Source organism: Gracilinanus agilis, chromosome 2 (genome assembly GCF_016433145.1).
Source record: "Gracilinanus agilis isolate LMUSP501 chromosome 2, AgileGrace, whole genome shotgun sequence".
NCBI classification, from domain to species: domain Eukaryota; kingdom Metazoa; phylum Chordata; class Mammalia; order Didelphimorphia; family Didelphidae; genus Gracilinanus; species Gracilinanus agilis.
The window spans coordinates 202,718,267-202,742,925 of NC_058131.1; the positions used below are offsets into that span (position 1 = coordinate 202,718,267).

Sequence of the window (24,659 nt, forward strand, 5' to 3'; positions counted from 1 at the left end):
TATATATATATCTTTATATATATCTCCCTCATCTGAATTCTGTTTAGTCAAAATAAATGAACTATAGCAGAAGATGTAGAGGTCTAGCATAGATATGATGTGGTGTACTGAAGTAGTATCAGCTTTGGTATTAGGAGACTGGGGACCAAACACGAATTCTGCTACTTATTACTTCTGTGACCTTGGATAAATCATTTCCCCACTCTCAGCTGAAATTTCCCTCTTTTTAAAATAAAGCATTTTAACAAGATGATCTTGTTCTTTCTAGCTCTAAATCCTATATTTAGTTTTGTGGTTACATAGGACTGTCTGTCTGGATTGAGATTGCTCTCTAGGTGGCAGCAGAAGCAAGTGTAAAGACTTCTACTTCACCATATACTTTATGGTTTTGTTTGATGTGTCTGTGTCTTTTGAAGTCGTATTGCCAATCCAGGCATTTTTGTCTCATCAGTGTGGCACTGACAAGATTCCTGTGACATTCTTTGAAATGACGAGACTGAATTGCTTCCTTCTGAGAAGACTTGCTCTTAGTGAAACATAGTTTTATTTAAATAGATACTGAGTTAATATAGAATTCTTTTCTTCTTCCTCGGTGTTATTTTCTCTTATTTTATTTCTGATATTGTCAGGGTTGGTTTCTTATTGGGTTTTGGCAGAAAGAAGGCTCATTTATCAGAGTCTGGAGTCCCAGGAATAGCTGATGTGCAGAGTTCAAGGTTCTGGTGGAGTATAAGTGATAATACTTTTGGCTGGGAAGTCATAGCCTGAGCTATATGAATGTTTGTTCCCAGGGTAATCATCCCTAGCAATTAATTTCTCCATTCTTACCACTGGTTTGCCAAATATTTTGGAGAAAATAATGAAAATGAGATTATTTTGTCCACCACAAATTTTCAATGCATAACTTCAGCTAGTTCCTCAACCACTTCTTTACCATCCTGTTCTACTTTTATTAATTCCCTATTTCATTATTTTTAAGAACTTTGCAAAGCCTTTTCCTCTGTCCACAAATTCTCAGGTATATCCCTACACTTAATAGCAGGGGGTTTAGCTTCTTATTTACTTGAGAAAACAAGCCATCTAGAAGAAATTAACTTAACTTCCTTCCTATACCACTTAAAACTTCTCAGGATGAGTACCCAGTCTTTTTCTTCTTCCCTCTAGTTAGAGAAAAGAGAGGCACCCAAATTTCTTATGAAGAATTAATCACTTTTCCAGGCTTCTTGATCTCATTTCCTGCTTCCTCCTCCAAGATTTGGTTCCATCAATCAATTCCACTTAAACATGAGCTTTTACTTCCTCCTTCTCCACAGGCTTCTTCTCCATTCCACAGTCCCTCTGATATGTCATCTTTTACATAATCTTTCAGTATTGAATATCTTTTAAAAATCATTTGCATCCATTGCCTCTCATCACTTTTCTCAGTCTAATGCAATTGAGGTTTCAACTCTCATAACTGCACCAAATTCTGCTCTTCTAAAGGTTGCTAATGACTAGATCAGTGAACCAATGGCCTTTTTCCTTTTTTTCCCCCAACTCCATCCTCAAGGCACTTGGATACTCAAACATTTAACATAGTAGACTACTCTTCCTATTATTATTATTATTTATTATTATTCCTATTGACTCCCAGAGGAGCATAGGGCCTCAACCATCTCACGCCAACGGACTCTGTTCTGGGCAACTTCCCCCAACTGGGCATCTCTCGCCAACGGACTCTGTTCTGGGCAACTTCCTCCAACTGGGCATGTCATGCCAACGGACTCTGTTCTGGGCAACTTCCACCAACTGGGCATATCTTTGCCAGGTCTGTTTTGGCCTTCCGACTTTTCTCCTCCCTGGTGGGTTCCATATTTTTTTTCATAGCGTCCTGACTGATGGGATACTGAATTGTTCTTTCCCAGAGTCTGGTATTGGAGATCTTTTCAGGCCATCTGGTGTTCAAGATTTGACGTAGGCCTGGAGTTTGTTGGCTTTTGCCAGCACGCGTCGTGGACTCTGTTGGAGAGCAATCTTCCAGATTAGGCGATCGTTGGTTTTGTTGGTTTAATGAGGTTCCAGTTTCTATAGCAAGTGAAATTTTTATGGGGTGAGGTTGCTAGCCTCGCGCCCAACCCTCTTCCTTTTTCAGCCGGGCTTGGGACCGTCCTTGGTGGAGTTACTCTTCCTATGGGATGCTTATTCTTTTAGTCTGCATTGCTACTTCTCTGGTTCTCTGATCTCTTCCTTTTCTTTACATCTTTTTTTTTCTGCCTATTAACCTTCTTTCTGAGTTCTTTAGGTGAATGTCTCCTAGACTCTTATCTTCCAGCTTCTTTTATTTTCTTTATATTCTTTCCCTTCACTTTCTCATTCATTACCATTCACTGCTATGCAAGCTACTCCCAAATCTGTATTTCTACTTCCGAGCTCTTACAAGATTTAGATCTGTATTATGGTAGCAATGTGGTATTGTGAAAAGAGCACAAAATTTAGAATCAGAGGAACTAGGTTCAAACTTTGCCTGTGCCATTTAATATATGTGGGATCTTGGGAAAAATCACTTAGACCTTCTGGGTCTTAGTTTCTTTACCTCTTCAATGAAGGGGCTGCTTTAAATCAGCTTGAATATCCCTTCTAATTCTAAATCTAGAATAAGCCTATGATGATGATGATGATGATAATAATAATAGCTAACATTTATGTAGCACTTATGTTGCCAGGTATTGTGCTAAGCACTTTACAAAACACTCTGGGAGAGGTAGTTGCTATTATTATCTTTATTTCACAGAAGAGGAAACTGAAGCAAATAGGGGGTTAAGTTGCTTGCCCAGGGTCCCATAGTTACTAGTATCTGAAAATTTGAATTCAGGTCTTCTGATTCCAGGCCAGGCATTCTATCCACTGCCTAACCTAGCTGGTCCATCTTTCCATCTGCCTACACTTGGATATCAGAAGTATATCTAAAATTTAATATGTCCATCTATAACAAAGTTTATAATCTTTCCCTATAAACTTTTTTCCTGACTCTACTGTCTTTGTCAATGATACCAGATATTCTAATATGATTGCTTTTGAAATCTTGGAGTTATTTGAGTCTTAAATTTCCCCTAACCTTTCATATCTAATCAGTTGTTATTTCATGGTGATTCCATTCTTACAGCATTTCTGACATGAATCACCTCCTTTTGGTCTGCATCATCATTTTCTTGTCATTGTTGTTGAGTCAGTCCTTTGTTTTGGGTTCTTCATGACCCCGTGGACCATGACTATCTTTGGTATTTTTTTTTGGTGGCAAGTATACTGGAGTGGTTTGTCATTTACTTTTCTAGTGGGATCCTTTTGTCAAGCACTAAGAGGTTAAGAGACTTGCCCAGGATCCACCTAGGTAGGAAGTGGCTAAGGCTGGATTTGAACTTGGATCTTCTTGACTCTGGGTCAAATGCACTTAATCACTGAGCCATAGCTGCCTATTATTTTTCAGTTGTGCCTGACTCTTTGTTCAGTTGTGTCTGACTCTTTGTGACCCTATTTGGGGTTTTCTTGGCAAAGGTAGTAGAATGGTTTTTTGTTTCCTAATCCAGCTCATTTTACAGATGAGGAAACTGAGACAAATGGGTAAATAACTTGACCAGTGTCAAATAGGTAGTAAATATCTGAGGTAAGATATGAGCTGAGATCTCTCTGGTTCCAAGCCCAGTACTCTTTCCATTGTGTCACCTAACTGCTCCATCACCCTAGCATCAATCCTTATTAAAATTTGCCATTTCAATGGTCTCCTCTTAGGTCTTCCCACCTTTACTTTCTTCCTCTTTCACTCCATCCTTTATAGCAAAACCAGAGTCTGGCCCTGTTCTTCTCAAAGGTCTTGAGCGGCTTCCTGTTGTTAAACAAACAGTTCAGACTCTTGTGCCTGAAATTCGAGCTTCTCCACAAATAGGGCATGCCCTTATAACATTATATAGTCTTATGCCATTCCATTTCACACACTGTGTACTCTAGCCACATCGAACTCTTTGATAAAGACAAACCCTAAAGACAAACTCCAGCTTTTTGACCTTGTTCTTGTTATCCCGACGCCTAGAGTAGCTCCTGGCTCTCTATTTTGCCTGTTGCACATCTACCTCTCCTTTAAAGCCAACTCCAGACTACCTTCTCCATAAAGCTGGCTCTGAACCATACCTCCTAGTGGTAATAACCGTCGCAAAGCACTTCTTGCACAATATTTTGTATTGCAGTTACCTAATCTTTGTGCTTAATTTTATTAATAAGGACGATGATTCCAGTAAGATCCATGAGAGCAGGCACAGATCTCTCATTGTTTTGCATGCTATTCTAAAAACACTGAATTTTCAATAAAGATTTTTTTTGACTGACTGAATTAATGGAAAGCAGGAATCTTGTCTATTTTTTTTTGTTATATTCCCACAATGCCTAGCCGTTCAATTCAATAAACCTGTCTGCAAGATGCCTTATAGGAGTCTTTATGAGACTTATTTATACATGAATCTAAGCCATTCTTTAGCTAGGTGGCATGGTGGAGAGAGTGTCCTCCAGACCTATAGTAAGGAAGACTCATCTTCCTGAGTTCAAATCTGGCCTCTGATACTAGCTGTGGGATTCTTGGCAAGTCATTTAGTCCTATTTACCTCAGTTTCCTCATCTATAAAATTAATTGGAGAAGATATCAGATCAACAGGAAGAAGTATAATCTAGCTCACCACCATGAATGGTTAGGTCCTTGAGATGCAGATGACAGTGTCCTAGTGGTAGCAGACCATAGAGTCTCCTGGGAGAGATATGTAATGCCTAAAAAGAGTTTTGCCTGGCCATCTACAGAGGAATTGACTAAGCAGATGAAGAACATATATTACCCAGATGATGGCATGAAGTTGGATGGGAAACTGATAGGACTTAGCTAACTCTATCTATCCTATCTATCTATCTATCTATCTATCTATCTATCTATCTATCTATCTATCTATCTATCTATCTATCTATCTATCTATCTATTTTTGGATAGTGCAAATAGATGATGAGTTGGGTCCATAATAAATAGCAAGAGAAGAGCCAGTGAGCAGATTGCCTTAAGGAAACTACATTCAAGAAACAAAGACTCATCTTTTCAATGCCAATAATTCTATAAGTTGTGTTGTATAACTTCAAGCCTTGGAATACAACTGTTTCTCAAGATTTGAAAATGAATTGTATAGAAGATGAAGGAAAGGTATATGGGTGGGTAGGAGAAACATATAACCAATAAGGAACTTTGAAGAAGAGTAGGAGTAAGAGATGACAACAGAAAATGTGTGATAAGAAGAGAAGAGGAGCTGGATTTCTGGCTAAAGAAATGAAATGTGTACAGGCTGAGTGTCTTATTGGTATCTTCATAATGTTGGGATTAAAGGAGAATGTCCTCCAGTGCAATGGTGGACCATTTTTAATGAACTATGGGTATATATAGACATAGGAGGATAAGGCTTCCTATGTCCATTGTTGAAGCAAGCATCCAAACTGATGAGATCATATATTTATTTGAGTGTTTGAGGATGTGTGTGACAATATACTGGGCTCTGCAGTTACCAAGACATAAAAGGAAATGCTGTCATCCTGCAAGTGGCAAGTACTTATGTATTTATTGAATTGATTTATGTGACTGAGCAAGTTGCTTAACTCACCAACTTACTTATACAATGGATATAGAATGATAACTACTATGTAGAGTTGCATCATGGTGGCTATTTCTATTTATTTCATTTATCATGTTCCTAATGAATCAGCCATATGTTTCAGTTCAGTCATACTTTGAAAATATTTCAAGATGTGCCGAACAAAGGGCCTATAGAAATGGGAATCCAGGTTGTGAACAGAAAAAGCAGAACTTGGGAGCAAGTGGACTTTTTTTTGCTACTCTGTTTGTTTGTGACACAGGTGAAGTGCAATAATTTTTGGAAAAGCAAGCTTTTAGCTCTTAGTTTTCATATCATGCCTTTCCACCTTAAGAATGCCTTCATGAGCTAATTACCCTGTCCTGACAACTTCTGATGGTGCTTTGGCCTTGAGGAATACTTTTTTTTCATCTTCTGAATTCATTGTTATCAGCATTCATTAATTAACTGATTTGAACAACCCTACTGTGAGGTAATAAAAATGAAAACATTTGTATTTTTTTCTTTTTACTCACTTCTAATTGCATTTACCACACACAATTTTAATTTAATTGAATGCTTGAAACAAATTGGGGGAAGGAAAGGAGATGAGATTAGTTAGCCTCTAATTCTTTGTGTTCAGATTTGCTTAACTGTGCAGAATGTAAGAAAAGGTAGATATTTGTGAAATTGGAATAGCAATCAAACAAGCAAGCAGCACATTTTTACTTCAAGATGAGAGAGACAGAACGAAACAGTGATAGAGACAGATAGAGAGACAGATAGACTGGGTGAATGATTCTGGGAAGATTACTTGTAAAGAAGCTGGTCAAGAGTTCTCTTTCCAAGCTCTCATTAACTTCACCCATCACACAGCTAATTGACTCTATTGAGTTAATCAGACTCCAACAATGAGGAAAATCTTATGCAATATCATCTGAGCCCCTGGTTACAATAGAATTATAAATTTAGAGTTGAAAAGGACCCTAGTGGTCACCAAGTTTAACTCTTCATTTTAAAATTGAGGAAACAAGCCTAGAGAGATTGTGACTTGCCTCCAGGAAGAGAATGGCATGGTAAGATCTACAACTGAAGGATAGTCACTTTGGGAGCATTTTGGAGTATTGATGGAGGAGAGGGAAGAGGATTTTCGTTAGGAGATTATTAGTAGTCATGGTAATAGTAAAGGCAGGAGGTGATGATGATGAAGATAGTGACTGTCATTAGAGAAGATGGAGTTTGATGTAAGAGAAGTTATAGAGGTCAAAAGGACAAGATTTGGCAACTGATTGGATAGGTGGTATAAATAAGAATGAGGAGTTAAGGGAAGTGTTAAAGTTACCAACCTGGAAGACTTGATTGAAGTAGAGAAGTTCAGTGGAGAGTTGTTGGTTTTGGATATGTTTGAAACTAATACCCTGTGAATTCTTTATGCTCTACTCAATCTGAATGGCTGAAACGTACTCCTTGCTTTCCTGGTTCCGTGTATTTCCCCCCAAGACAAACTCTTTCCCTGAGGTGCTGGGATGTAATCGAAAAAGAGCACTTGGATTGGAATAAGAGAACCCAGAACTAAATCATGATGTGACCTTGGGAAAATTCTTTCTTTTGGATTTCAGTTTCTTCATTTGTAAAATGAGGGGGTTGGACTAGAAGATCTTGAAGATGCTTTCTTTCCCTAAATTTATGAAATTATGATGCTTTCCAGCTGTAGAGCCTATAATAGTTCCTATAGTACTGTTCCTCTCCCCAAACTCCATGAATCTTTGTTCAAGAGAGGGTTGTCAGATGGACAGCTTGAATGTGCTGGATTTGTTCACAGTATCAGGAGAAAGCATTCTACCCATTCTTTTAAGCTCCAGTTCAAGCTTTACCTTTGCTGTGAAGCCTTCCCTGAACTTCCTCAAATAGATGTGGTCCATCCTTCCTTTGAGTTCACTTGATTTTTACTCCTCTTCTGGGACATCCCATTTTCTCTTGTACAATCCTATTTGTGCATCTGTATCCTCTCTATTAGAGAGTAAACTCCTTGAGGTTGTAAATTGTATTGATTTTCATCTTTTGGATCCTGCATAGAACCTGACACAGGGGAACATCTCCCTCTCCAGGTCCAAAAAGACACACACACACACATCTAAATGGTGCTTAAACTTCATTTTATTTTGGGAATTTTACAACATCTATTGAAGAATGTGGAGATATCTGGAGTTTCACCACTTCTCTTCCCTAAAATTCTTCTTGATTCTAGGGTTGAGAATCACTATAAGATTGCAATACAGGAAAAAAATGTGTATACTAAAGAGTTCTCAAAATAATATATGTTTAAGTAGTAATAAGGAATATAAAAGGCAGGGAAGGGTATTTGCCATAATGGATGAACAATGAACAAAATATTCTAAGAGTTCAGACAGCAAGGGCAGGATTAACAATATCTTTAAAAACAGAGTACATGGTCTATGAGCCCAGAAGGGGGAAACAGAAAGGGAAGAGAAATGGGCGGGGAATAAAATCTTTTGCCCTCTTCCCAATATATATCTTGCTAGATAGTTGATGGCTACTTCTTTTTTTTTCTGTGACAGGAAGCAGAAGAAGAAAGATTATATGAAGATATTGAAAGAAAGGTTTGTATCAACACATTCTGTAGGTTTGTTTCTCCTATATCAAGAGGGGTTTTTGGGCTTCTAAAATATATACAATAGGACAGTCATATGGAATAATGTCTACAAAAGCTTTTTGTGACATTAAAGCATGAGTTTAAGCCAATGTTATTATTACTAGTATTTTTCTCATTGTTTTTGTGATCATAACTATATCACAGTAGATGGTGGCAGATAAGGATATGGCTTTAGAATTAGGAAAATCTAAGTTCAAGTAATACTTTTGTTACATATAGGTGACCATGTTGTAACCTTGGCCAAATCACTTAACTGCTAGTAATTGTATAAGATGAAAAGTTCTGAAAATTGCAGAACAGTTGAAGTTCTGCATTGGTAGAGGGAGTTTCTTTATTGGCAGTTTCCTCTGTCAATGAAATCCCAAGGCCTGAAAAGCATGATGATGAAAATGATAATAATAATATTTAATATTCACATCAGAAAGAATTATATATTAAAAGCATTATGGTATCATTGGAGGAAGATGTTTTGTAACAGAACAAAAAGAGTATTATCATTACAATTATATTGTTGTTGCTTTTTTGGTGACTGACAATAGTTAGGGACAGATATGTGTATAATCTTCCATACTCTCGCCCTAAATAAGACAATCTGCTTTCTCTTGTATTAGCATTGAATTTGAAGGAAATATAATGTGCTAAAGGATTTTAAATGAGTGGGCCATTTCACTCTGAAGGAGTATGAAAACCAGAAAAGTAGAAATTGTCTTGGATTAAAGAACCATCACAAACAAATTATGCCAAGGTCAGCACCTCATGGAATAACTGCCCCAATGATGGAGCCTCCATCATTGTGGTATCCATGTTTAGGGTAGTAGTAAAACCTGGGCTCCAGAACTCCCCATCATGCTAAGGACATTTGAATGGACTAAGCTTTGGGAAATAGACAGCCATGTATCTCACAGGGATTATGGTACCCTTGGGGGAAGATGATGGCTGCAACTAGGTCCCTATGTTCTGTAGCAGTAGATAAAAGGAAAAAAAAAACTGTAAGACTTCCATTTTTGTAATGATGCTTTGAACAGCTTTGCAGGAAACTTTGATGCTGATGAAACTTAGGCAGTGACATTTATTGGTTAAGTGATGATGATAATTGTCTTCCCCCTATACTTTGCCCTTTTCTCTCCAGCCCTAGACAGTATTTCAGATGGTTCTAGTCATACTCAAACAGTTGGAATAACTATGATTTTTTTTTGTAGACATTTTTTGGTTATTGTCACAGAACTAAAATATAGTAGTGTTCTGTGGCTTATTTTTTATTATATAAATGTTTAGTGAGGTTGAGGTAATAGAAAGAACTGACTTGTGATACAAGAGAAGACTAGTGCCTAGTTTGGCCTTTTACAAACTTGCTCAGTGTCCTTGAGAAAGTAATTTTTAATCTTTTTATGGTTAAGTTTCCTCTTCTAGAAAATTAAGATAATATTGGCACTGGTTAGTTTACAGGATTATTGTGGGAATTAAATAAGATAACTAATATGAAGGTGATTTTTAGAATTCTGTATGCTATACAAATACAATTTATGAATATTGTTACATAGACATTTATTTCATATAATGAAAGGCTTGATTTTGTGCATAGGGGTCTGGTTTTGACTTAGAAAGATCTGGTTTCAAGTCCCATGTTGGGGAAAGTTATTCAACCTTGTTTCCTAGATATCTCTTCCAGCTTATGAGTGGATAATCTGAATTGGTGGTGAGTTTCCACATTGACAAAATCACAGGTCTAGTTGAAAAACAAATAAACCAAGACAAATAAAAATCTCCCTTCCCTAAATTTGAAAAGTGACATATTTAGGCATTTCCAGTAGTTACTTGGTTTTGTTCTAATGATTAGTAATTGTATCTACTTAAGGAAACATGATATCTTTGAGTGTTAAAATGGTGTAAACTTTCCGATTATCTGGCATCCTCTACCAGAACTCTGTCTTAAATAGTGAATCCTCATTTTAGATTCTATTCAATCCAACAACTATGTATTGAGCATATTCTCAAAACAAAACCAAAACCACAAAAACATTGCAGTAGGTTGCTACTGGGGATACAAAGATGAGAAAGACATAGGTCCTGGCCTGAAGGAGCTCACCAGCTGCAGGAAAATTGATGTTCATAATTATGATTCTGAAATATACTATAAGATCTAGAAGTGCCTTCTGAATGATCTGAGAATAATTTAAATTATTTTTAGTAAATCTTTAGTCCTAGTGCCTTCCTTCTGTTCATTATCTCTAATTTATCCTCTTTTTATCTTGTTTGTACATCCTTTGCTTATTCTTTCCCACTAAACAAGGAGCTCCTTCGGAGAGGGATTTGGTCCTACACTCCCCCTACCCTCAGCCACCATTTCTTTGTATCCTTAGCATTTAGCACAGTGTCTGGCACAGACTAGGTTCTTAATAAATGCTTGTTGAATAACTGAAGTAATTTTAGGGGAAATGGATAAGTTGTATATGATAGGTACAATAGCTATTTTTTAATCAGGATTTTTGATTAAGTTGCTCTTCTTTTGAAAAAAAAAACAAGATAAGGGGGCAGCTGGATGGCTCAGTGGATTGAGAGCCAGGCCTAGAGACAGGGGGTCCTAGGTTTGAATCTAGCCTCAGACACTTCCTAGCTGTGTGACCCTGGGCAAGTCACTTAACCCCCATTGCCTAGCCCTGTAACAAAAGAAGGATATATAAAAGACATTAGGGTTTAAAAGAATTAAAAAAATTAAAAAAAGAAAGAAATAAGATATAAGATAGCACCTCTTGATCAACTAAACTATAAGCCAATCTGGAAGATTATTATAATATATACATATATGCTATATTTTAATTTCTGTTCCTCTTCCTGCTTCCTTGAGCTCATTCCTGGTGCATGTATTATATACCATAGCCACATGCTAAAGAAATCTTTGTTGATTTGCTGGTCATGAATCTTTCATTACCCGTCTGGGTAGCATCTTAAACTATTACAGTCCTTTGACATATGGAGGTTACAAATTAGCTCCATAAATAGAATAAACACCTTGAATCAATATGAACCATGCTAACTTTTAAAATTTATTTTTTGATGTATTTCAAAATGTAGATTATATCCAATTGAATTGGCTTGAAAATTATAAAGCAGAGCTAATGTTCAGGTAAGCTAAAAAAAAACCCCAAAAGCTATCCCGTTAACACTAACAATTGAAAAAAACCTTAGGAGACCTTCAAAGCAAATTAGACTGAACTCTTTCTGAGCCCAGACTATTACTGGCTCCTCATGTTTTAGATGTTCTCCTTTGGTCTATGGGCAGGTTCATTCTCTCTTAGTCTTGAGAGCAAATATTTAACCTGATTATTGTGAACAAGACTGACCTAGACAGTTATTAAGCAAAATTCTGTTTTATAGCTGATGAAAGTAAAGAAAGAAAATAATTGTAATAATTACAAATTTATATGACACTTTCTGATTATGAAGGGCTTTCACATGTTATCCTTTTTGCACCATTATAAAACAATAGATGAATCTTGGAAGGATGAATCCCAAAGTTAAAGTATTATACTTAAACTTACACTGTCACATTCAGCAGCTAGAACATTCACTAACAAAAGAACACGAGGAATATTTTGGGATATTCAATTGTTTCTATTATAGTTAATATTCTTGTATATAAATTATTTCTAACTTCCAAGTGTCTAGAGACATTGCAAAAAGTACAGGACATGTATAAAAAGTGGTAAGGATGAAATTTGAATTACAAAAAGTTCTTGCCAAAGCCTAAGAAAACAATTATAATTCTGATTTAATCATGTGCATACTATTAGGTAATAAAGTCCCATAATTTAAGATTTTAACATTTGCATTGAACATGAAAGTATGAAGCATTACATTACCTTTTAGAATTACTTATTACAAGTTTTATGATGATATTAAAGATAATTAAACTTACATCAAGACAAAACACATCAAATACGTAGACACAAGAATAAGACTATGGCAAAAAAATAAAAAATTGCATCCTTGAAATTGAACACTAAACATTTATTGAGTAACTTCTATGTGTACAGTAATGGTCTAAGTATCCTAAGGAAATGATGACTGGGGAGATAAAATTGGGGCAACAACGACTGGGATCATAGGATCATAGATTTAGATCTAACCATGGCCATAGAGGTCTTCTAGGCCACCCACTTCCCTTTAATTTTATAAAGAAGGAGGCTGAAGCCCAGAGAAATTTAACTATTTACCCAAGGTTTCATGGGTAGGAAATAGCATGGCTGGGATTGGAATCCAGCCCCTGATTCCCAATTCCAATGTTCTTTCCATTCCATCCCATTCAGAGATAGAAATGAAGATTTGACCTTTGAGGAATGACAAAGGATGATTCTGAAGCAATGGAAATAATTATCCATGTCAATTAGTGAGCCTTATTCCTTGAGTAAAGTTATTTTTGTGTCTATGTGCATAGCTATGTGCTTCTTGTTCTGATGGTACCTCCTCACTGGTCACTATTCAGATTTGGTCCTTGAATGTTTTAGTGATGAAGCATTGAGACACATTCTTGAATATAGGTTCCAGGTTATTTGCTCTAGAACTAATGGAAGATATACTTGAAGTGGTGAATCTTGTATATCTTCTCCTACACTTTGAGCTACCAAGCATGAGTTGGCAAATTCCTGGTTTAAATTTTCTTGATCTAGAGAAATTCTTGGCTAAGTAACTCTGGGTAGCTAAACTGGAATAGATAGTATACGTTTTGTGAAAAGGAGTGAATAGATAAAGAGAGGGGTGAGTTGGTTATTTAGCTGTTCAGGTGTACTTTACAAGAACCCAGAGTTCCTCATGTGGCTCTCCTTTTTAGTAGGGAGAATCTTCCAGGGAATGGGAATAGTCTTTGGCCTTGATCTTTCTTCACATATTCTTAGGGTGCTTATTTGCTATTACAGTTCATATGAGTTTTTGTAGTTTCTTATTTCTCAAACTATATTTCTAGCGTTGACAGTTCACCAGAACTGCAAATAGGATAGGATGACAGTGGCACTGAACTTTGGACATTCAGATTTAGGGGATGCTCACCACACTTAAATTCCTTCAGGTGTATAGAAATAGCTTAGCTTAATATACCATTAGAAAGAATAATTAAACTATCGAGGGGCCTTGATAAAGTATCAAGGCTCTTAATTCCTCCTTACCAATACCTTACACCAGGGCAAGCTTAGCCCCATCTATATTCCAGAATCCCTGCCTCTCCTGTTCCCTCCCAAACCGAATTTGTCTTAAAAGTTTTATTTGAGGGTGTTTTTCTTACACCTTGTCTCTGGTATGTTTTGTAAATATTGCCCAAGACATAAAAAAATTCCAGTTACATTTGTCCCTTTTGCCCTCTCCTCAGTACTATAGACACATCTCTTTTGGGAAACCTTTAGCTTCCTTTTCTCCCCCTGCCCCAACACACACACACACACACACACACACACACACACACACACACACACACACATATACACACACACACTTCATGCTCCACACAACTAAAGATGGAGCTTAATAGCAAGGATTTTAGTATGTGGAATACTGCATGATTTTGAGGTTTTGGCTTCTGAATCCCTTAATATAATGGTGTTTTTTATATCACCAGTAATGTATTTCCCTCATCCATAGACTATGAGTCATTTCTGGGAAATTTTCCATGTATGTTATTAGACTAAGATTCTTTCCTAATGTTTCATCATGCCCTGCCAGTCACCTAAGGTTTTTGAAGTACCAGTGGGCATCAGCCCCTAACTAGAAGGAAAGATTTTGTGGATGGGCTTTTGTTGTATGATGATCAGCTTTGCAAAGTGCCTGGCCTATAGTAGGTCTTAATAAATGGATGTTGACCTGACTTAGTAAGTGCAGAGAGGATTATAACCTGTTTGACTATGCGAGAATAAAAATTTTGGCCACAGTTATTGTCAAAGACCATCTAGGAAACTGTAGAGGGGTAATGATCAGCATATGTGGAAAGAGTTCTCACACTGATGAAATCAATCGCAGATCTTTGAAATAGTAAAATATGTATTCTGCTGTTTTTCTTAATTCAAAAATGTTTTACTATGAACTTAAAAATGAATAAAAGGAACTAGTTTGAACTCATACAAAGAACTATTTGTAATGAAATATAGTTTAGCATTACAAATAGAAAAAATTATATTTTAGTATACAAAATATTTAAAAATTAACCCAATCTATTGCTCCTCTGGCTTTCTTTCCATTTATAATTGCATTCATGAAAACTTTTTATTCTTCTACTCTGTGCTTACAATAGGCAATTCTAGTTCTTCCTTATTGCGTATTGTTTCTTAATGTCTTTCTATCTCTTACGTTTTTCATTTTATTGCATTGATTTGTTCAGACATTCAGGCAGTGGAGAGAGGCACAAGAAATAGAACTTTGAACCTGGAGTCAAGAAGACTTGAGTTAAAGTCCCACTTCATATACTTTGACCCTAACTCACTGAAACTTTCTGAGGTTCAGTTTCCTCATCTATAAAACAGAGATAATAAAAATATTTCTCTCCCAGGATTGTGGTGAGGTTAAAACATGATATTATTTGTAAACGGTTTTATAATCCTTAAAACTGTACAAATACAACATATACAAATGTACAATACTATGCAAATACAAAAAAAGTTATTATTGTTCCACAAATACTTAATGTGTACCTTACTTCCAGTTTTTCATTGTTGTAAATAAAATCATTCTTTGGTGCTTTTTCTAAGCAAGAGAAATGTATCAGGTTTTGATTTTCCTGACAGTTGGAATTTGTATCAGCCCATAGAAATTTGATTGAGAATTTTGTATTTCATCGAGGGCAATAAGGAGTAGTGAATGGTTTTTATTAGTTGGGTGACATAGCCAGATCTATGTTTTAGGAATATTAATTTGGTTGCTGTGTGGAGGATGAATTATTAAAGGAAGAGTTGATAGAGGTAAGGAGGCCACTTAGATATTCCTTATGAGAGGTGATAAGAGTCTTAAATAAGGTAGAGACTTTGTGGATAAGGGAGGGGATTCAGGAAAATAGTACCAACATAGATATGATGAAACTTGGTAACTGATGAGATAGAAAGTTTGTGGGAGAGTTAAGAATGATTTTAAGTTTATGAAGCTAGGTGTCTGGAAGGATTATGGATTTGAGGGAGAATGTGATGATCAACCTTTTGGATATGTTGAGTTGAAATGCCTTCCAGAAGATATCAGTAAGTACCAGAATTCAGGAGAGAGGTTAAGGCTACTATTCTAGGTTTGTTGGCCATCCATATGGAGATGATAATTGAGGTCATGAGGGCAGGTGTGGTTACCACAGGAGAAGAGGGGGTATATAGAAAAGATAATGAGGGTCCGGGATAAAGCCTTGTGAGCTGTCCAAATTTAATGGGCAGGGAAGAGTATGATGATCTACATAAGGAATTTCAGAATCGTTCACCAGATGAATGAGTGGAACCAAGAGAAATCAGTGTCCAGAAGGGGATTGTTGACAGTGTCAAATGTTACAGAGAGGGCAGCCAGGTGGCTGAGTAGATAGAGAGCCAGGTCGGGAGAACAGGGGGTTCTAGGCTCAAATCTGGACTCAGACATTTTCTAACTATGTGACTCTGGGCAAGTCATTTCGCCCCCATTATCTAGCCCTTACTGCTCTTCTGTCTTGGAACTTATAGTTATCAATCCTATTGTTAGGTTAAGATAAGGGGTTAAAAAGTTATAGAGAATTCAAAAAGGATAATGCCTAGGAAAAGGTCATTAGTGAACTTTGCATCTCTCCTGGTGCCCAACACATCACTCTTCATGGAGTAGGCATTCAATAAAAAATGGTGATTGAATGGATGAATATTTTCCAGTGTTGCAGCTACTGATGGGAAAGTTGGTTACATCAACTTAGTGAATTAAAATATATGCAAAAGCCTATAACAATTTATTCTTCGTGGATGCCTTATCAGTCAGTTAGTAGTGGGCTTCCATTTAATTAGCATTGCCAGAACTGCCAATAAAACCAGGGTTCTTTGTGATGAAGTATTGTCCCTGGCTTAGGATTTTTGTGATAAAATTGATAGTGACATTGATCCCTCTATTGATTTTTAAAATTCATTGCCTTTACAATATCTTTACTATTTTTCTCTTTTTATTATCTTGATACTATTCTGTCACTACAAGTAGGTATTTTATGACTTCCTTTGGAAGCAAGGTCAATATTGATCAAGGTAGAAGACTCAAAAAGCTAAGTGTAAGTCATCAATAATGCTAAGTGGTATCTCGGTGAATTAAGTATTAAGTAATGAAACTCTTAGAGATTACAAGTCACCAGGAGAGTAAGGCATGAATTCCATTATCCAGGCTTAGGATATTATGTAAATTATTCATAAAATATATTAGTCATAAAATTTTTCCCTTAAAAGTTCAAAATGGTACATAATATAGAGGCCTGTGCAAAATTCATCACTAAGATATTTGAACTATTTAAATGATGTTGCATTATCGAATTGGCATGAGCAAGCCTTTTAGTAGCACAAGAAAGAGTTCCATTGTAGCAAATTTCATGAGACATGTAAATTATTCATAATGGGCAGTACAACAACATCATCAACAAATTATAGCATCAAGCTGAACTTTAAATCAGTTCCCTTACAACAGTTCCCTACCTATCTATAAAGTAGATAGTGAAGGTATTATTCCCATCTTTGAGAAGAAGAAATATGCTCAGGTTAAATGACTTGCTGAAGGCCACCCAGGACTAAAGTTTAAGAGCTGGCATTTGAACCTGATTTTTTAAACCAGTGGAACTCCTTTTTATATTAAACAGAACAGAACAAAACAAAAACAGTAGACTTCAAAGTCCACTAGGTAATCTAGGTTCCAGTCCTTGTTTTATCACTTACTATGCCACGTGACTCTAGGGAATTTGCCTAGTTTTCTGGATCTCAGTTTTTTCAGCTATAAAATGGGCTTGATAAATTCCTTGTAACCAGACCAATAAATTTCTGTTACTTTGTGTGCCACATCTAGACCTATGTTCAAACATATATAGGATGATAGTAGTGTTCTATCTTAAGGAAATTAAATATACTTATATTCAGAAATTCCTATAGGGTGACTGGGGGGTAGGGTGTTTTTTGTACATTAAAATCTTTCTAGAATGTTATATATCCAATTTGTTATATCCGAGCAACTAGAAAAGAGCACATGGGACTGGAAAAAAGGTTATTATGATTGTCCTTGGTGTCCACTTTTTGACTTATGGGAGATGCTCGAGTCTAGTTAGGTCTATTCTATCCTCTTTGAGGGTAGCTGAATTCACAATCTTAACCCCACCAAGCCACCTGCACTTTCTGACAGATTTGTATTCATGTGCAGCCATTTTCACTGAATCACCCATATTTTGGCTCACCAGATTTTAAACCCAAAATGCCTTGGCTATCTGCATTATTAGTAGTTCTGCCTGATGAAAATGTAGTGCTCTCCTCTGACTCAGACCCTGGAGTGGTGGTGGTGGTGGTTGTGGTCAGCAGGTTGGCCATGCATTTTTTAATGCATAGGAAAATAAAGGCTGACTTATGACTAAGTCTTAGACTGGAGGTCTAGTTAAAAATATGGTACCACTTCAAACACTTTCAGTCATTTGGATCTTTGAAGGGGCAGCTTGGACAGAGGGCCAGTCTTGTGATGGAAAGGGCTTGGGTTCAAATTCTGCCTCTGATAAGGTTATGGACGTCCTAGACACCTTTTCATTACCTTGGGCAATGCTCCAAGGCCAAATGTTAGAGATCAGCATGGGTGGAAGGACTTTCCATCCTGAGAGCACTTTATACCCATGAAATCATAAGTCCTATCTATATCTATATATCTGTACTTAAATATGTATATATACCCTTGGATATAAATTTGTATATATTATATTTCATGCACATGTATTTATATGTATGTGCAAGTATTTATATATAATATATCAATATATTTTACTTTATATATTTTAAAATTTATATTTATTTTAATTTAATTTAATATTATTTATACACACACACACACACACACACACACATATATATATATAAATACACACATACACAGAGACAGAGAGACACAGAGAGAGGCAGCTTGATTGGCCTTGAAGCCTGAAAGACTTGAATTTAAATCTTACCTCTGATACTTATTGGCTGTATGATCAATGTTCAGGGCAACTTTCTAATAATAATAACAATAATAATAGTTAGAATTTATATAGCACCTTAATGTTTGTGAAGAATTTTGCAAATTTTATCTCATTTGATCCTCACAATAACCCTAGGAAGTAGGAACTAGTATTACCTCCATTTTATAGGTGGGGAAAATGAGGCAGAGGTTAAATGACTTGCCCAGAATTGCACAGCTAGGAGAGGTTTGATGTGGGATTTGAACTCAGGTCTTCCTTGTTCTAGGTCTAGTTAGCTACTATGCCACTTAACTATCTTTCTAAGACTGTAAGTTGCAGAGATAGTTTTGTTTTGCATTAGTAGAGGGAATTTCCTCACCTGGGAGACTGATCACAAGGAGAGCAAGGATTACAGAGGTCTGGCCAGATCCAATGGACATGTATACATGCACATGTGTATATGCATCAAGTTCTATTATATGTTGTTGGGATCAAACAAGTTGGGTTTCAGGTTTCTGGCACATCACTGGAACCTAAAATAGAACTTTCAGTAAGAGATGAAAAGAAATAAATCCTTCAAATTTGCTACTTGTGCAGCTTATGAGAAGTTTGGATAAGCAGGCTGGATCCCACTCTGGGAGAGTATTTTAGGTGAATTGATTACTTGGTTTCTCTAAATTGACAGCCATATTTTGGTGAAAAAAAAATTCCTTCCCCTGAGTAGTTTCGAGGAAAAGAAAATCAGAAACATGAGTTGGAAAGAGGCTTGAAGGTCCACAGGCACTCAGAATTGACAAATTAGATTTTTCAGGAGCCCTTTTTCTTCATTCCACATATCTTCTGCGAACTTGGCAGTCTTCCCCCTCGAGAAAGCCAAGATGAGAAATAGCAGCACTGTGGTAAGTAGGGACTGAGGGTCTTTCTCCGCTCTTCTGAATGTACCGAGATTCTATAACGTGGAGCCATATAATATCCTGCCCCAGTCAGGGCATTTATTTTCCCATTTTTTGATCATTAGGGTTTGTCTACATGATATTTGAAGGGGGAAAAACTCTAGGTCTGTGCAAAAAAGTAGTCCTATGGAAGCAGATCACATTGTTGGTCTATTAAGCTGGAATGAAAAATAGACTGTCCTTTTCAAACTGCAGTAGTGGCTGCAGGAAATCTGAGCTGCCTGTTTATAGACACTCAAAAACACACTTAAAATTTGATGAACATATTGTAGGCATAGCCCAAATACAGATTTTTTTTTAACATTAGGATTTTTTTTTGCTCTTCTGGGAGATATGGGTCTGAAAATGCTTTTAAGTTATGCTTTAGTTGCATTTTGTGTCTGAAATTAGCCCAAAGTTCATTCTTCCAAGAGGAAGGCCTCATCACAGGGAATCCTTGCATTCATCAAGTCTGTCTGGTTCATCATAACCGGTGTATTTGGATCTGATGAATAGGGTTATGTTAGAATGGCAGCTAATATCCAGGCTTATTGAATTTGATAACAGAACAGGCTGGGTGACTCAAATCACATAGTTTACTCTGTTTAAAAAATAGTATATATAGATATGTATACATACTCAGATTTTTGGGCTTCAAGACCATCTACATCCCTTACACCAACCTGCCTCTCAGATATAATAGGTTGTGACATCCATGATCTTAAGTAGGGTTAAGGCTGTCTCACAGAATTCCACACTGCCTCCCAGAACTCCAGGAGAGGGGGCAGTTGGGGCAGTTAAGAACCTGGGTAATAAAAAGACAAGACACCCAACTTGCAAGGACTCTTTGGACACTGCTTTTGGGGATGTTCCAAGGTGCAAGTGTTTTATATACATTTATATGTATGTATACACACATATGCATACCCCTATTAAAGTTTAAAATTGCACTAAGACTTTTGGGATACTCTATGCTTATGTGCTTACACATATGTGTATATGATGCATGTGTGTATGTATATATAGATATGTGTTCACTATAGAAACAGATATATAAATATATATAAAATTATCTATACATCCATACATCTATTCTCTAAAGAAACACACATGGATGTATGAAGACATAGATATATATGTAGACATATAATATGTATGTGTATAAGGTATCTTTATATGAACATATAACAAGGAAAACATTTGGATATATAATAAAGAATATTAAAGAAAGGCAATAGTGATGATTTGTAATCTCCAACTCCTTTTTCAGGATAGTCTAGCCATTTACACAGATTTTTCTAATATGACAGATAACAAGAGTTGTGTTTTGCGTTAAGGAATCCTGTAGTTCATAGCCATAACCAGGGCAGGGAGTCTGGGGCATTGTTCCAAAGTAATGAATTTAGAGGGTGCTGAGAATACTTGCCAGAATGGAAACATGCTAAACAGACATAGCACCTATTTAACAAGACAAATTAGTTAAGATAGGAAATGAGCTACTGTGAACTCCCCTTTCACCCTGCTCTGGTTTCTACTTTTTCCTTAGCTACCTCGTGTCCTGGGTTCTCTTTCTCCCTCCCTCAGTTTGGGGTATTTTGTGCTGCTTGTCCCCCTGGGGGGGTGCTTGCTTCTCAGGTGTAAAAATTCCTCAGTTAAGGCTTTGCCGTAGATCAGGTTTGAGAATTTTAAAGTAGATATGTTTGAAGGGAAGGACAGGAGAAGGTGATTTTTCATACTACATGACACTTTGTCCAAGGTCTTTGGTTTAGAAGATTTCCTGATATATTTAAATGTTTATATTTCAGATCATTAACTACTTGACAGACACTTGCTTGTTAGAAAACTTTTCTAAATGAAGATAAATCAGAAATGAGAATGCAGGACCTCGAATATACTGGGTTGATGAAAGAATGACTCCTTTTGATTTATAGGCAACTTTTCCCAGGAATGCATCTGTTGTTTAAAGCAAGCAAGCTTGGAGAGGCTTGGGTAGACATAGACAACTGGCCTCAGAATAAGGAAGACCTTTGCTCAAGACTTTCCTCTGGACACATCTCTGTCTCTGAGAAAATTATCTAGTGTCTCAATGTCCTAGGCAACTTTCTATGACATTAATTTGTATAGCAGTTGTCAATATGCATTGGTAGTAGGGGTTTCCTATACTAATCAAATCATAATTCTAGTTCTTTCCTTCCCTCAAATGAATAAAATAAAAACATAGAAAAATATGTTAAAACACACATGTATATATTATACATGCATATACATATTATTATAATGTACATATATTGTAGATCTATTGTATATTTTACAATAATATATATGTGTACATACACATATGTGTTCTTGTATATACATGCATATACTATTTTAACATAATTTCCTGCATTTTGATTTTATTAATGTATCAATTTCATTAATATATTTTAGACACATATATGATGCACTGTACCATGCATATACAGTACAGTGTATACAAAAAAACACACATACACATACTGCCTTACCAGATAGACATTAGCATAAAGAATAGAGAATGGACCTGTGATTTAATCGATAATAGTGTATATAGTAAAACTGAATATATGAATGATTGATAGATTCATTGAATTGAAATAAGGACTTCGAAATGATAGAATCTGACTTCTCGTTTTACAGATGGAGAAACCAAGCCTCATATAGGTTGTTATTTGTCTAAGTTCATGAATCTAGTCAGTTGCAAAGATTTTGACCTCAGAATTCAGTCTTAAGATTTTTTAAAAGTATTCCCTAAACTTGTAATTTCTTCATTTTCTTGATTTTAGGAGCAGCAAATCGAGAAAATTCTTAGAGGAAAGATAGAGGTATTGTTTTCCTATCAATCTACCATTTTATCTCAGAGAAATAAATTAGATGAATCTGGCTTGATTTATCCTTAACAAAACCAACAATATTGATTTTCATTCTCAAATTTGTGAATTTTCAAAGATTTTTAGTTAGATTTGTTACTTTTTTGGGGCACTACACCTTCAGGTTTTTTTTTTGAGTTTTAGAACTCAAAAGTGACATGTCTCTTGATGTCCAGGGATGTCTTTTCCCCCTCTTTTTGAAAGATAGGTTTAAAAATGACTCTTTTCTAAACTTCAGTCATATCACACATCTACTAGAAGTTCTTAAGGCTAGTTAATGGCAACTTTTGATTGATTGCAGACATTTCTTTCAGCATCTTGTGATATAAATCAGATCCTGAAGATTTAGACAGATTCCTTTTGTTCAGGCCATCTATAACTTCAAGGATATTTCTTGGGAGTGACTTCTTGCTTTCTCTTAGGTTTTGCCTTTTCCAGTAATTGGGTCCTTTCCCTAGTCTCAGAGGAAGGGCCATCCTTTTCCTTCTCTTAACTTATCTCTCCTTCAACCCTAGATCCCATCTGCTTCTGATTCCTAAGAGAGTTGGTTCTTTCCTTCACCTCACTGCTAGACAGTATTTTCAGTCTCTCCCTTCTCAACTGGGTTCTATCTTCTGATTTTCAGAATATATAGCTTTTTTTAATCTACAAAAATTTACTTAATCCTTCCATTCATTCTAGTTTATTCCCCATTTTTTGTCTTCACTTTCCCTCCTTTCTTTGCTTTCTCCTCCTTTCTTCCTTCCAAAATTTTTTGTCACCTACTATGTTCTATGCTCTGTGCTGGGTATTTAGGCTGCCAAATTGATGAATATTCTTCCTCCATTTTCTGTCTATTCACTCTTAACTCCTTACTGGATTTTTTTTAATACTTACCATTCTCCTGAAACTGACTCAATCAATAGGCATTTATTATTATGCTAGGAACATAAAATAGGCAAAAAAGCATTTCTATTCCTTGAGAGGCTCACATAATATAAGGGAGGACAACCTGAAAGTAACTGGATACATACAGGATAAATACAGAGTAAATGGAACATAATCATAGCTGTGGTAAGAAGGGACCAGAAAAAGCCTTTTGGAGAAGGTGAAGTTTGAGCTGAGTCTTGAATGGAGTCCAGGGAAGAGAAGAGGTGGAGATGAGAAGGGATGGTGTTTCTAAGGGAGATAAAGATAGAAATGAGATTTGGCAAAGGACTAGATATGTGACATTTTATCAAATCCAATGACCTCTCTTTTAGCCTCATTCTTCTTGAATTCTTGCCACCTTTGATACTGTTGATCATTCTTGCTCCCATTTCTGAATGTTTTTTTTTCTCCTTTAGCATGATGCTATACTATCCTCTTTGGTTTTCTTCATGATCTCTTTTAACTCTTTCATCTTCCTGGTTTTGGCTATTTCCCCTGGCTTATTCCTCAGCCTTTTATTTTTTATCCTTCAGAGAACTTTTCTAGTCTCAAGACTTCAGACATCCCTTCTATGTTAATGACTCCAAGATTTATATCTTCAGTCCTGTCCAGCACTAGTCTCATGTTTCATACCATCTTGATGTAAGGCCAGGAATATTTAAAAGATTTGTTACTTTGAAATCATAGGAAAACTTCCCTGTGTGGGAGCATCCTCTCTGGGTTGTAAAACATAAAGATCTATGTGAACAGATTTACCTCTCAGAAATTTAGTCCTAGGATTTAAGACACAAAGGAGTTAAATGTCAGAAGTGGGATTAGAACTTTACCTAAATACATTGTGTTCCAATCTGAACTCATCATCTTTTAACTCTTTACCACAAAATGAGTTCCTCTTATCAACTTCCCTGACTTTGTCAGTAATATCATCATTCACCAAGTTGCTCAAACCTGAAATCTTAGTTTCGTCTTGGATTTATTCTTGTCCTTCTTACACTATCTCTAGATACCATGTTTTGAAAACAACTCAAGTCCTTCTAGGGATCATTATATTCTTTACTGGATTACTCTCCATATTTTTTAGCAGAACCAATCTAAATGTAAAGGAGACCTATGAACACCAGAAATAGAACATTTTGATAGATTTTATCCAGACAAATTTCCCATAGAGATTTTTTTAAAATTGTAAACAGGGACTTGGGAATGAAAGACTTTGTAATTTTTTATTTTTGTATTTCCACACATTGTATTCCTAGCACCTTAAACATAACAGACAATAAATACAAGTTAAATTGAATTCTATATTTAATGAAACATACTGGACTAAAATAAAAATTCACTCCTTTGGGGGAAATACTAGCTGAAAAGCAAATGTGCCAGCACTTTTTGAAAATAATTGCTTTATATAGAGAATTTGATCTTAATATATCTTGAAAATCCATAGATTCCAAGTATTAATATAATTTAGTCAGTTTCTAACCCTTTTTTATGCTATGGATT

At 36.1% G+C, this 24,659-nt stretch overlaps 1 protein-coding gene across 1 annotated transcript in view; it reads left to right on the forward strand.

Moving 5' to 3' along the window:
* DCDC2C (doublecortin domain containing 2C) overlaps positions 1 to 24,659 on the forward strand; it is a 133,035-nt gene that overhangs the window by 92,680 nt on the left and 15,696 nt on the right. Inside the window, exon 9 of the mRNA XM_044659566.1 lies at positions 8,207 to 8,271. Coding sequence (XP_044515501.1) covers positions 8,207 to 8,271 — 65 coding nt within the window. The remainder of the gene's footprint in view (positions 1 to 8,206; positions 8,272 to 24,659) is intronic.